Source organism: Cottoperca gobio, chromosome 6, assembly GCF_900634415.1.
Source record: "Cottoperca gobio chromosome 6, fCotGob3.1, whole genome shotgun sequence".
Taxonomy (NCBI): domain Eukaryota; kingdom Metazoa; phylum Chordata; class Actinopteri; order Perciformes; family Bovichtidae; genus Cottoperca; species Cottoperca gobio.
In genome coordinates, this window is record NC_041360.1 from 5,605,176 (window position 1) to 5,619,850 (window position 14,675).

The 14,675-nt window shown below is 42.4% G+C and overlaps 1 protein-coding gene across 5 annotated transcripts in view; it reads left to right on the top strand.

Moving 5' to 3' along the window:
* The window catches only part of nlrc5 (NLR family, CARD domain containing 5), a 39,197-nt gene that overhangs the window by 22,655 nt on the left and 1,867 nt on the right, over nucleotides 1-14,675 (top strand). For 3 of the 5 annotated variants that reach the window (XM_029433771.1, XM_029433773.1, XM_029433770.1), the window contains 22 exons: nucleotides 1-12; nucleotides 151-234; nucleotides 714-803; nucleotides 4,153-4,218; nucleotides 4,342-4,425; nucleotides 4,747-4,830; nucleotides 5,019-5,105; nucleotides 5,215-5,274; nucleotides 6,470-6,553; nucleotides 6,655-6,738; nucleotides 6,828-6,911; nucleotides 7,055-7,129; nucleotides 7,241-7,324; nucleotides 7,885-7,968; nucleotides 8,611-8,709; nucleotides 8,812-8,895; nucleotides 10,486-10,569; nucleotides 11,623-11,706; nucleotides 11,790-11,873; nucleotides 11,989-12,066; nucleotides 13,897-13,980; nucleotides 14,330-14,413. The exon at nucleotides 1-12 is cut by the window's left edge and continues 72 nt beyond it. In XM_029433771.1, the coding sequence (XP_029289631.1) occupies nucleotides 1-12; nucleotides 151-234; nucleotides 714-803; nucleotides 4,153-4,218; nucleotides 4,342-4,425; nucleotides 4,747-4,830; nucleotides 5,019-5,105; nucleotides 5,215-5,274; nucleotides 6,470-6,553; nucleotides 6,655-6,738; nucleotides 6,828-6,911; nucleotides 7,055-7,129; nucleotides 7,241-7,324; nucleotides 7,885-7,968; nucleotides 8,611-8,709; nucleotides 8,812-8,895; nucleotides 10,486-10,569; nucleotides 11,623-11,706; nucleotides 11,790-11,873; nucleotides 11,989-12,066; nucleotides 13,897-13,980; nucleotides 14,330-14,413 (1,743 nt within the window). Of the gene's footprint in view, nucleotides 13-150; nucleotides 235-713; nucleotides 804-4,152; nucleotides 4,219-4,341; nucleotides 4,426-4,746; nucleotides 4,831-5,018; nucleotides 5,106-5,214; nucleotides 5,275-6,469; nucleotides 6,554-6,654; nucleotides 6,739-6,827; nucleotides 6,912-7,054; nucleotides 7,130-7,240; nucleotides 7,325-7,884; nucleotides 7,969-8,610; nucleotides 8,710-8,811; nucleotides 8,896-10,485; nucleotides 10,570-11,622; nucleotides 11,707-11,789; nucleotides 11,874-11,988; nucleotides 12,067-13,801; nucleotides 13,981-14,329; nucleotides 14,414-14,675 lie in introns of those variants that run through there. The other 2 variants (XR_003832384.1, XM_029433772.1) reach the window with 2 other exon arrangements.

Below are 14,675 nucleotides of genomic sequence, written 5' to 3' on the forward strand. Positions count from 1 at the left end.
GTCTGACCTGGAGTATGTGCCACTAACAAAACTCACACAAGCCCAGTCTCACGCACACATTAGCGAACACCCATAGACTGTATACATACCGGTACCAGTACCTACTTTCACACTGTTGGTATGTACGCTGAGTAATTCTTTTCACTGCAGTTTATCAAGTAACCAACTGGAAGATGAAGGAGTGAAGCGCTTTTTGGATTCTCTACGAAATCTCAAAATCACCAGCTATGTAAAGTAAGATACATTTTGTGAAAACAACTTTTTTAATGTTAAAAATAGTAAAGCCAGGAAATTCATTTGATCCCTGTCCCCAGTAAATCCTTTGATTCTCTTTAATATTGTACTTTATTTATACAAGCTGCTAAAAACATTCTTTACTTAATATTAAAGAATGTATTTAATAGATTAGGCAATAAGACAACAGCTCACTATAAAGGAGCATTTAAGAGTTCACAGACACAGAAGCAGCTGGTGTATTGCTGTTTTTTAAAAACCTTTTGGTCCATTTACTGCGAATTAGAGGCTGATCAACATATTTTCAGTCCTTTGGAATATACGTAAATAGAAAATATGAAATATTAATGAATAATTATATTTAGAGCCATATATTTCTCCATATGTTGGCAGTTGGAGAATGGTTGACAGTAATATAACACATATGATAGTAAAGGGGTTAAACATAGAATAACACTTCTCTGTGTCTTCATCCACAGTTTGAGCAACAATAATGTGACCCACCAGGGGGTGTTGGATGTGGCCAGCACACTGTGCACCTGTAACAACGTCTGTGGTGTAGAAGTCAGGTAAGTTAGCTAATCATAAATTACAACTAGGCATGTAAAAGATATGCATGTTAATAGATATTATATTTTGCATTGTTATTGTCCATCCATCCATCGTCTACCGCTTATCCGGGATCGGGTCGCGGGGGCAGCAGCTCCAGTAAGGAACCCCGATCTTCCCTTCTCCGGGCCACATCCTCCATCTCCGACTGGGGGATCCTGAGGCGTTCCCAGGCCAGTGAGGAGATATAATCTCTCCACCGAGTCCTGGGTCTTCCCCGGGGTCTCCTCCCAGCTGGACGTGCCTGGAACACCTCCCTAGGGAGGCGCCCAGGTGGCATCCTTACTAGATGCCCGAACCACCTCAACTGGCTCCTTTCAACGTAAAGGAGCAGCGGCTCTACTCCGAGTCTCTCACGGATGGCTGAGCTTCTCACCCTATCTCTAAGGGAGACGCCAGCCACCCGTCTGAGAAAACCCATTTCGGCCGCTTGTACCCGTGATCTCGTTCTTTTGGTCATGACCCAGCCTTCATGACCATAGGTGAGGGTAGGAACGAAGATCGACCGGTATATTGAGAGCTTTGCCTTCTGGCTCAGCTCTCTTTTCGTCACAACGGTGCGGTAAAGTGACTGTAATACCGCCCCCGCTGCTCCGATTCTCCGGCCAATCTCTCGCTCCATTGTCCCCTCACTCGCGAACAAGACCCCGAGGTACTTGAACTCCTTCACTTGGGGTAATGGCTCATTCCCTACCCGGAGTAAGCAATCCACCGGTTTCCTGCTGAGAGCCATGGCCTCAGATTTGGAGGTGCTGATCCTCATCCCAACCGCTGCACACTCGGCTGCGAACCGATCCAGTGACTGTTGAAGGTCACAGACCGATGATGCCATAAGGACCACATCATCTGCAAAGAGCAGCGATGAGATCCTCAGGTCACCGAACTGCAACCCCTCTCCTCCACGACTACGCCTCGATATCCTATCCATGAAAATCACGAACAGGATTGGTGATAAAGCGCAGCCCTGGTGGAGGCCAACATTCACGGGAAACGAGTCCGACTTACTGCCGAGTATCCGGACACAACTCTCGCTTTGGGCGTACAGGGATTGGATGGCCCTCAAAAGTGACCCCCTCACCCCATACTCCCGCAGCACCTCCCACAGTATCACCCGGGGGACCCGGTCATACGCCTTCTCCAGATCCACAAAACACATGTAGACCGGATGGGCGTACTCCCAGGCCCCATCCAGGATCCTTGCAAGAGTAAAGAGTTGGTCTGTTGTTCCACGACCAGGACGGAATCCGCATTGTTCCTCTTCAATCAGAGGTTCGACTACCGGCCGAACCCTCCTTTCCAGTACCTTGGAGTAGACTTTACCAGGGAGGCTGAGAAGTGTGATACCCCTGTAGTTGGCACACACTCTCTGGTCCCCCTTTTTAAATAGGGGAACCACCACCCCGGTCTGCCAACCCCTAGGCACTGTCCCAGACTTCCACGCAATGTTGACGAGGCGTGTCAACCAAGACAGCCCCTCAACACCCAAAGCCTTCAGCATTTCTGGACGGATCTCATCAACCCCTGTGGCTTTGCCACTGTGGAGTTGTTTGACTACCTCAGTGACTTCCATCAGGGAAATTGACGATGATCCCCCATCAGCTTCCAGCTCTGCCTCAACCATAGAGGGCGTGTTAGTCGGATTCAGGAGTTCCTCAAAGTGCTCCTTCCAGCGGCCGATAACCTTCTCAGTTGAAGTCAGCAGGGTCCCACCCTTGCTGTACACAGCTTGGATGGTTCCTCGCTTCCCCCTCCTGAGGTGCCGGATGGTTTTCCAGAAGCACCTTGGTGCCGACCGAAAGTCCTTCTCCATAGCTTCTCCGAACTTCTCCCACACCCGCTGCTTTGCCTCTGACACGGCAGAAGCTGCCGCCCTTCTAGTCCTTCGATACCCTGCAACTGTTTCTGGAGTCCTCCCGGATAACATAACCCGGAAGGACTCCTTCTTCAGTCGGACGGCTTCCCTGACCACCGGGGTCCACCACGGTGTTCGAGGGTTACCGCCCCTTGAGGCACCTAAGACCTTGAGACCACAGCTCATCACCGCAGCTTCAGCAATAGAGGTTTTGAACATCGCCCACTCAGGTTCAATACCCCCAACCTCCACAGGGATGGCTGAAAAGCTCCGCCGGAGGTGTGAGTTAAAGATCCCCAGGACAGGGGCTTCCTCCAGATGTTCCCAGTTCACCCGCACTACCCGTTTGGGTTTACCAGGTCTGTCCAGAGTCTTCCCCCACCCCTTGATCCAACTCACCACCAGATGGTGATCAGTCGACAGCTCCGCCCCTCTCTTCACCCGAGTGTCCAAAACATGCGGCCTCAGATCAGATGATACGATTACGAAATCGATCATTGACCTTTGGCCTAGGGTGCTCTGGTACCACGTGCACTTATGAGCATCCTTATGTTCGAACATGGTGTTTGTTATGGCCATTCCATGACTAGCACAGAAGTCCAACAACAAACGACCGTTCGGGTTTAGATCAGGGAGGCCCTTCCTCCCAATCACGCCTCTCCAGGTGTCTCCATCGTTTCCCACGTGTGCGTTGAAGTCTCCCAGCAAGACTACGGAGTCCCCTACTGGAGCCCCCTGCAGGGCTCCATTCAGGGTCTCCAAGAAGGCTGAATACTCAGAACTGCGGTTTGGGGCATAGGCACAAACAACAGTCAAAGTTTTCCCCCCCATAACCCGAAGGCGTAGGGAGGCGACCCTCTCGTCCACCGGGATAAACTCCAACGTAGCGGCGCTCAGCCGGGGGCTAGTGAGTATCCCCACCCCGGCCCGAGGCCTCACACCTTGGGCAACTCCGGAGAAGAATAGAGTCCAACCCCTTTCCAGGAGTACGGTTCCAGAGCCAAGACTGTGCGTGGAGGCAAGCCCCACCAGATCTAACTGGTAGCGATCCACCTCCCACACTAGTTCCGGCTCCTTCCCCCACAGAGAGGTGACGTTCCACGTCCCCAGAGCCAGCCTCTGCTGCCCGGGTCTGGTCCGTCGAGGTCCCTGACCATCACTGCCACCCGTGTGACAGTGATGTTGTTATTGTGTTGTTATAAATATATATAGTTTTCACTCTTTTAGGTGAGGAGTTTTAGATATGCCGATAGTGGGTTTCTACCTCACCTGCACATCTGACTTTTCTTTAAAACAATGTGCAAATAAAACATTAAACATACGTCTGTGTATTGTGGAAAGGAGTGAACAAAGGACCAAGAAAGAAAGCAATGACATTGATTGTTGAAACCATTACAAACTGTAGGAAATAACAACGTATTCATCCCTGTCTGTCTCTTTCTGATGTCTACTTGTAGTTTGGGAGCAGAGGAGAGGTGTCTCATCTGGTTTACACAAGATGAAGGTTGTGGAAAAACACTGAGGTAGGACGAGCATCCAAAATTACAATAGTATGTAACAACAACAGTCTACCTTTGAAAAGTCCTCATGTGTTGAGTTCTCCTTTTGTGTTCTCTCCCCTCCCATCTTTTGTGCCTCGGTGCCAGCGTCAGAGACAGTAGTTTGGAACGTGACCATCTGGTCAGATTAGCAGAGATCGTGTCTCCCTGTCCCAGTCTGACCAAACTGGAGTAAGTACACCTGCATCTCCACAGCATTTTATACCGTAGCTCTCGTCATATGAAAATCTTCTCTACAACTTCAGCTTATGAGGAATATTGGAAAACACACATATTTTTTTAAATAAAAAAGTAATTGCTTGAATGAAAATGCTTTGTCTCTTATAACACACTTAGGGTCTGTTTATGATTAAAGAGACTGAAAAATACGGTCTTTATGTTTTGTTGAGGTTTTTCTTGACCAATTTAATGTGAGTATATAAATAGACAATTGATCGGAAGAGCAGTGTTTACTTTACTTATTTATTTTACTCCTCTGGGCTTGGTCCACAGATTCAAGAACAATTTGCTGGAGTCTGATTGGATTATAGACTTTGTGAAGCTGTTAAACAGCAGTCAGAGAGGATGCAGTGTCAGGTAAGAAGGAACACAGCACATGAAGCCTGTCTCATTATGTTGAGCATTTAGCTGTTGAGTGTTTCTTCCACAACTCTAGTGACTTGATATTAAGCTGAATGAACTGGTGCTGAACTCTCTCTCTCGCTCTCTCTCTCTCTCTCACTCTCTCTCTCTCTCTCTCTCTCTCTCTCTCTCTCTCTCGTCAGTATTGAGGAACGTTGGATCAGATCTGAGGAAGCTGTTAGTTTGGTGTGTCGCTGTCTGGAGTTCAGCAGCAACATACACACTATCAGGTGAGATACGCAAACACATGCGTAAACACACATGTTGACAGACTGTTCACTTAAACTCACTGTATAATGTCCCACATCACCATATCTCTACTACATACTTACTTTGCAGGGTTCACCAGACCACGCTACACCTGTCTTTGAGGAAGTCAACTAAACTAACCTCAGTCAGGTAATATATTTTGTTTGCATTATCTATAGTTACTTCGAGGAACTTTTAACTGCTTCTGAAACATTCTCAGTGTAATACTGATGCCTACGTATGCGTGCAACGCCATGTTGGTTGGAAAACAAATCAACAATGACGTCTAAAGCGAACAACAACAACTCCGACTTCTTCAAAGTATTGTGACTCTCTGGAGTCCTCTGCAAAGGCAAGATTCAGAGAAAAAGTCCAAATTTGCGACCTTGACCCGTACACGCTAAAGCCGTCGGATTATATTGAGGATTTAGATTCATTACCGCCGATTGAATATCCGGATATTGTGAACTACCTTGTGCTACAAACGTCGTGGGCAACCAACGCACAAATGAAGGCATACAAGAGCTTAGATGCTTATCATTTTTTTGTTTCTGGCTGGGTTGGTAGTCTTCTTACCAAACCAGTGAAAGATGACAGGGTGCTCGTCCATGCCCGTGTGAATCACTCTCAAAGAGCTCGAGATACATCGCTCAAGCCGTGGTTTGTGAGTGAGAAGAGCGGCGATGTTATCCTCGCACACTGTGATTGTATGGCGGGATTAAGCGAAACATGTTCTCACATTGGTGCTTTGCTTTTCGCAAGTGAAGTAGTCTCAAGAATAAGCAAAACAAAAACATGCACAGAAGAAAAGAGCAAATGGCATCACATGTAAAGAAAGTGCCTTATTTACCAGTCAGCGATGTGGAGAAGTAAGGTCTTACAGTGTTCGGGTATATCATAAGCACAAATGTTTAACGTAAACATTGAAAACATAGCTTTAGCATGAGCTCTTACCAGATATAAAGTGGACGCCACACACACACGGGTGAATTGTGCTTTTTCTTCTGTTAAATCCTCGCGAGTTATGTTGCTAAACAAGCGTACGGCGTTCGGTAGACAGCAATTCATCCCTCTTTTGTGGATCGTTGATTTTGATGATTTTAGGAAATCTAAAGAATCGTTTCTCTGGGTCACGAGTAGCGTTATGACCACAATTATACACTGCGCACACGATTGGCATTTTCTTTAAATCGTAGACTTTTAAATACAAAGAAAATTATGAAGCGTTGCAGCAACTCTGCAGAACAGCCGCAGTCTTGGCCGCAGACCGGTGGACCACTGCTGTAGAGAGTAGGTGATAATTTCTCCTCTCCTCTCCTCTTCTCTTCTCTCTCCTCTCCTCCAGCCTCGTGGACTGTGCAGTAGAAGGGTACCAGCTTGCCTCTTTGAGAAGCATCATCCCAAAGTGTCTTTTACTGACAGAGCTGGAGTTAGTACTCTCTATTTTCTGTATGAATGCAATATGCACAAAGCAGTATGCAAGGTAGACGTATATGTGAAAAAATAAATCATTGTTTTCATTTTTCACAGTTTGTCCAACAATAACTTGGGTATGGAGGGAGCTGAGTTCCTTTATTCTGTCCTGCCCCAGCTGCCAAATCTCACTTCTCTAAGGTGAGAGCTTTTTTCCCCACATTTGACACTTTTACCAATTCCCGTTTTAAAGTTCTAGCGAGACAAGCAGCTTCTTTTATCTTCTACAGTCTTGGTTCCAAAGAGGCTTGTGTGACTCTGGTTGAGAAGCTCTCAGAGGCCTTGCTGCAGTCTACACACATTCAGTGCTTAAAGTAAGCAACACATGCACAAACACATTTTAATACTTGTGGGGAGTGTTTTCATTAAAAACAAAACCCTAGCACTGACATGGTTTGAATTTAGTAGACATTTAGAATTTTAGATGTTTATGAATTGAACACTTTCCCTCTCCCAGTCTATCAGGTCATGTGATTAGTGACTCAGCAGCCCAGATTATGACCAGAATGTTGCCCCGTCTGAAATCAGTCAAGTAAGCATTTAACATTCATCATAATAATATTTCTGTAAAAGTGTGCATAATCCCCACAAATCAATCGCTACCGTGTAAAATAAATTTTGCCATTTGACTTGCCTTCTCTAGCCTGTCTCATTGCGAGTGCTCAGCGGCCGCAAGGCTGCAGCTCGTCAAAGCTCTCGGAGATTGTGTCAGTCTGGAAGGCCTTTGGTAAGAAACACATGCATATGAATGAATGTGTACAAAAATGTCTGAATACACTGTAGATAGAGTGGCTTCAATTGAGTGCTGCAGGAATGAGTCCTAAAACCCGGAAATGAGTCAGCACTTCCGGTTCCCTCGTCTCAAAGTCATTTCTTTTATTTTAAAGAGTTGTTTGTGGTTAGATGCCTGAAATAAGGCCTGTGGTTTTACACAGCTTTTACGTGTCTTAAAAAAGGCAGTTGCTAACAAGTGGTCGTGACGTTGAAGTCATGCAACCAAGGTGTAATTTGTTTATTGCTTAATAAGCTTATAACTTCTGACAATTGCATTTACGCTTCAAAAATCATAAAAGTGATGTTCATTTGTGAAGATTATCTTGCTGAACAAAACGTGTATCATAAACCTTTTTGTTTGCCACGGATTTTATTTTCTGCTATAATCCAATAGAAAAATCCTAATGGCTTTTTGCAGCACTCTATAAGTAGTAGGTCCGAGTGTTTTTCTGTGTGTCTGTCTTTGTGTTCACGTGTTCTTTTGTGCATTTGTGTTTCTGTGTGCACCCCAAGTCTGGACTCCTTACAGCTGAATGAGGAGAGCAGAGTGTGCCTGGCATACGCACTGAGAAATATCAACTCAATCCGCAGCCTCAAGTAAGAAACATAATCTGTTCTGCTGTAGCAGTCTCACTAGAATTTCTGACCTTTCCAAGTCATTTGGAAGGCTAATCCAGTATCCCACGGCCCGTGTATATAAGTATTTATTTTAGAGCTAAGGTATTCCAAGTAGATATCATTATCTACCCCACAGTCATACTGATGATACATACTTTCGTGCACATATCCAGTGCCGCTCTAATAATCTGGTCTATTTAAGACTTGCTCTCACTGTAACTGCCAACACTGCTGCTCACTCACGGCTCACATTGCAGCCACTCTTGCTGCTGCTTGTCATACCAGCTTGTCGTCGGCTACACATGAACCTCACATGAATGAGGGGAGGGGGCGTTTGATCCCACAAACCCCCGGAGAAATGTACTATTCCCCGTTCTCTCATAGTGCTAAATTGTAGTGTTGCTCCCTGATGAGCTTCAAGGTCCAAACTCAGACTGTAGAAGTCAATGCAGTTTAGACAGCATATAAATACATAACATACTTAAATTAATATAAATCCTCCTCACATGAGAGATATCCACACCTCATTTAAAGCCAATAGAACAATTTCACAGAGGATTTGATCGCTTAGTTGAATGGTAAATTTGACCCTTTGTTTGTGCATTGTGTGTGATGTGCCAGGCTAAATAAGATTGCCACATCAGTGGGGCCATCAGAAGAAAACGGAGTGCTAGATCTCCTCGCTGCTATGGAGGGACTCACACGAATGGAGGAGATAGAGTGAGCATGCTGCACATAAACAAATGTGTTTAAGCTCATTTTTGTTTGTCATTAAATAAATGTTCAGTGATGCTGGATGTGTTCTTTCTCTTGTTGTGTCAGGTTAGAGGGCTGGAGGATGGCTGATAGAGGAATAGAGCTGTTGAGCAGACTCCTTCCTGTCTGGACGGAGCTCAAGAAGATCAGGTAGGCAGCGGGGATGCAGCCAAATCCGGTATTTGGCAAAGCACTAATAGTGGGTTTTAACAAATATTTACTGAATGCATCTACCGCCACACTCTCCGTCGCTCACCCGCGCATTACACTGCTCTTATACCAACAACGTTATATGTTAACATGTGGGTTTCACCTAAACCCGGCTTTACCCAGTACTGCGAGCATCGAAGCTTGCGTGTGTTGTGGCTTTCTTCATGCACTCTTGTTCGCTATGTGGGACAGGGGCGTAGAGTGGAGGGGAAATGACACTAAATGCCATTGCTGCAACATATTTCTGTCTTTTCATTTTATCACTAGACTGCTTTTTACTAGTTTTGTGACGGGTCTGACACATTTTCTGACTCAATTAATTTTCCTATTATATTATTGATTTGTATAGACTTAATGTTTCATAAATAAAGTTTTCAGATTTCAGGATTTTATTTGTTTCATTTTCAGAAACATTCTCAATATACATGTATATATATATATATATATATATATATATATATATATATATATATATAACTGTAATTCTAACCATATAACATCAAACATCAGTTTAACATTTAACATTACACGTTTTTTTTAAACACAAACTTTATTTGAGACCATCTCAAACGACCGGCAGATTATTATTAATGTGTCACGTTCCAAAAACGTTTTCTTGTCTGTTTCGTACGTACCTCTGTGTGATCCAATTATATTGTATTGTATAAATTGAATATGTATATGATATTGACTTTATTATCGTTGATGTAAGATCTATAATCTGTTTACCCCTCAAACCATCGTCATGGTGTTATCACCAGGTTCCACTTTATATTTACCACATTTACACATCGTACACGTCATTATGACTCTGCAGATAATAATTGTATAGTTCTTGATGACTGCAGAGCCTTTATTTGTAGAAAGAGCTTCTTTAATCACATCAGCAATCTTTCTCACACTTTGCTTTGTGTCTGCTGTAAACTACTCATGCAGTGGTTATACTACACTCGAGACGTAATAAAAGTCATGTATTCTTTAATAAAACCAATTAATTGCCCTTTTCTACATATTCTAGATGATAAAATAATATTTGGCTACAGTACAGTTAAGCTGTTGGGAAAGACAACCACTGCTTGATCTTGCCTGTGTGAATTCACAATCAATCAAAACATACCAGCCAATTTGATGGTCTGTCACCACCTTCTTTATGGCCGTCCGCTGCTTAATTTAGCAGCACACTTTTCATGTGTGGGCAGACAGCCACAGAGTGAGTCCATCGTTAGGTGCTGTATTTATGTGTTCATGCCAATTAATATTGGTATAGTGTGTTATGGCGGGATGTTGCTTTATGGCTTCCGATAAACATTTCTGAATTTGGTGCCACCCAGTGGTAGTATCATTAAAGTCACTTTGCATTCCCCTCCTACCTATTTAATAAAAAAATTGTTATTTTACATTTAATGTAATGTAATGTAATGTAATGTGTGTGTGTGAGTGTGTGTGTGTGTGTGTGTGTGTGTGTCTGTGTGTGTGTGTGTGTCTGTGTGTGTCTGTGTGTCTGTGTGTCTGTGTGTGTCCATCTTCCAGTCTATCAAAGAACCTTACCAGCGACCAATCAGGAGCCAAGTTACTGGAAGCTTTGAAAAGCTGTAGTCACCTAGAAGAGCTCCAGTAAGGACATGATGACATTTCTTTTTATATGTGGCTCATTCCTGTAAATACTGTTTTGGAAAACCAATGAAACACCTTTTAAGAGGGGACACTTCTGTCATATATTCATTCATGTTTGCACTGCCTGTAAGCACGGCTAAAGACGCTCTATAACATTCAAAGGAAACAAGTGGGTCTTATGAAGACACAGCAGCAGAGGTGTGGACTCGAGTCAAGTGATTTGGACTCACACACAAATGTCATAACTTTAGACTCAACTTGGAACTCGTTTCGGACTTTAAAACCTATTACTCGTAACTTCACTTGAGCCTTTTGATTTAAAAATACTGTATACCTTCCCTTGAGCCAAAAGATTAAAAAGTATGTGATTTAAAAAGCGTGCCCCCAATCAATTCATTTTCTGAATCAACTAACGTAAACGCTGTTCACTCCCAGCAAGTTGACACGCAATTCCCCAGATTCACTTTGTTCCAATCTGACAGCATCCAATCAAGCTGCAGCAGAGAACCATAAAAATAGTTTGCAAACGTTGGAAAAAGAATGTCGCTCATGTACAAAAACTATGCAGTAGTCAGCAAAAAGCTAAATGCAGAATGGTAAACGTGTGGGTTAAAGATGGCATTGCATTTGGTAAAGAGCGCATTATGACTTACTTAGGACTCAAAACTCAAAGGTTAGGAGCCACCTCTGCACAGCACTGTTGAAATGTTAGTATGTTTGCTTTAAAGGTTGCAATCAATCCGGTTGCTCCAGTCTCCTTTTTCCACTTCTAAGTTTGCTATCCTGCAAATGAGAAGCAGCTGATTCAGCTAAACCCTGTTTTTAGCTATTTAACATTTTGGTCCAATAAACACTTTTACTGCCACTTTAAAAACATTCTTGTCTTCAAAATAGTGTTCTTTACTGGGAAAAGTATAGTTTTCCATATAAGCTTTTCCAGCTGTATTATGTATTATTTATTACTATATTGTGTGTATTTTGGTTAAAGAGAAGAATAGAAAATACATTTATATCCGTACAGAATTAAAACATTGCCATCATGCTTCCTTCCAGTCTGTCTAGCAACAGCCTCGGTGATCTCACTGCTGCCAGGATGGCCCTTGTTCTACCATCACTGACACACATCACTGTGTTGGAGTGAGTCACACACACATTCAAATTTCGTATTGATATTAATTATGTTTAATGTCCTGAGGTTTATGTTCTTGTGTCTTTTTCAGTATTTCTGAGAACAGGATTGGTGATGAAGGGTCAGTAAGCCTGTCCAAAGCAATAATGTGCATGAAGAACCTCACCACGATTCAGTAAGACTGTTCAGCTTCTCCTGCTGTTTTAGGAATCACAACCCTGACGGATGGCTAGATTTATTGATTATTAGCTTTACATTAAATAATATGTTTCTTTTTCTTGTTTGGACAGTCTGACCTCTGTTGGGACTTCAGAGCTGTGTGCTGTAGCTGCCAGTCTGGCCCACTGTCCCCTCATACAGGATGTGGGGTAAGGTTAAACATTATCATATAATACATTGTTTAGGAATAATTGATAGTACCGGGATAGTTTGGATGTTTCCAAGTAGGTTTGTATGATGTACTTATCCATAATCAGCGTATTACCTACAGTCGATGGCGTTCGGCACACCCCCGGTTTGGAGGCACAGACAGGAGTAGCAGCACGGAAGCTTAACAATGTACGACTGTAGACGGGGGCGGCAGCAAAACCTATTTTAGACACCTAAAGTAAGGTCTACCTCATAAAATTAATATCAGTTTTTTAGGAGGCCGTGTTTTGGTTACATGGCTTCAATAAGTTTTGCTGCTGCTCCCGGTCCACAGCAGTACAGAGCTTCTGTGTTTGTACCCCATGCAGACTGACATTTATTTTGACTGACAATGGATAAGTACCTCATACAACCCTCTTAAAAAGATATACAACTATGCCTTATCTCTTTAAAGGTTCACAAAACAACATGGCTGTGCTATGTGCAGTTTACTGGCTTCAGATTACATGATATTCTGCGTGTTAAGTAATGTAATGTAACACATTCCTCTTACATTAATGGAATCAATCAGAGGCAGCAAAGTAAATCAGCAAAACATTTACACTATTGTCCATTTACATTTATTTATTGGCCAAGCAAACTAAGAGGTCATCAATGTTAACACAGTTTGCTTTACAGTTTGTTACCCCATAACCCTAAGACTTAGGGGGTGGTAACAACATTTATAAATTAAATTAAAATTGTATTCAAAATAAATAGAAAGGCTGTTGTTTAAGCAACAACTGTTTCATACACTACTTCAACTAACAAAACTCAAATAATATCAGGAAAGACTCTCGAGTGACTGTCAAGCCAACGGGGACCAGCAGATGGCAGACTTAGTTTCGTCATCTGCTGGGAGCCAGTGACGAGGATCTCTGTTTAGTTTGAGTTCAGATGAAGACATGCAGTTTTTGACATCACAAAGGCAGTCGTTGTTAGATTCAGAGCGGTAGCTACCATTCATTACTTCCTATAATCACAACAAAGTGTGATGACATTTCACTCCTCTGGTGTGACACAGCTCAAAAGTAGATGCAAGCCACCTCCTTACAAGAAACACTTAGTGAACCCCTTGGATTTCCCCACAGTTTTGGTCTGATATTCTTCAGTCTATTAATATAATAATTGATTATAATTGAAGAGCTCCATCTGCCTGGAATAATAACATCAAACAATTGCATGCTTTGCTATATTTATTTAATTATTGTCTTGAACATTCAATGTCAGGTTGGAAAAATAAAATAAAAGTTAAATCTTACTTCAACATTTTCGACATGTATTGACCACTTATCCACTTTGGCCAGGAGGAATTTACAACCATTTCCCCCCACAAAAGTATATTCAGGAATGTCTTTCATGAATAGCTCTCTTCAGTTCATGTCACAGAATCTCAATTCATTTGAGGCCAGGCTTGATAAAATGGTTGATGTACAATGTCATCAATTTATTTATGGGGGTTTCCTCCATGAGCACCAATATTTATCTTATTGCTGAGGCATAAAACACGACCTCAGTAAGATATTTAGACAGGTCCTTAAATGTAACCTAAAGGTTGTCTTAGACCTTTTTGAACCTTTTGCTGTCGTGCTTCATCTGACGTACTGTGAAAGCACATGTGAATGAGGGATGGTTCACATGAGCTTGTGGAGAGATGAGTGTCAGTTACTAACATCGTTCCTGTGTTTTGTACAGAACAAAGCGGGTGGCATGGCTGGTCTTATAGCATCACCTATTGGATGTTTGGTTGCACTGTATGTAAAGTTAGCTGAGTATTTCTCTGCTTCCAGTCTGGGATGGAATAACTGTGGTGATAAAGTGGCAGTGGAGCTGGCCAGAGTTATGCCTCTCTGTCAGGAGCTGACCAGAATAGAGTGGGTTTGTGCACACACACACACACACACACACACACACACACACACACACACACACACACACACACACACACACACACACACACACACAGTGTTTGTTATTTTAATATTTTAGTTTTAATTTCAGTAAGATTTCAGGTGTTTTCCTGCAATCCTACCCATAGTTTTACAATTGCTTTAGTCTTTATTAATGTTGGTTAGTTTGGGAATCAAAGTTTATTTATTTTTATTTGTCTTTACTGTCTGTATTTAATATAATGTGCTCCTGTAAGTTTAGATTTGGTTTAAATTTAAGGAATAAAACAATGTGTGTGTGTGTGTGTGTGTGTGTGTGTGTTTATTTTCCCAGTCTGGAGTCGAACACTGTGAGTGTTTTTGGAGCGGAGGCCCTGGTTAGAGCCTTACAGTCATGTCCTGCTCTGCAGCTCATCAGGTAAACACACAAGGTTTGGCTCATACAGGCACCTGTAGATTGTTGTCACTTTCACTATCTGCTGATTGCGCATTGAATTACTGCTTTTTTCCACTAGAATTTATAATGTCTTGTTAATACCTGTTATATATTTCAAATCAGCTATATTTGTTTAAAATAATATATATATATATATATATATATATATATATATATATATATATATATGTATATATGTATATATATATATATATATATATATATATATATATATATATATATA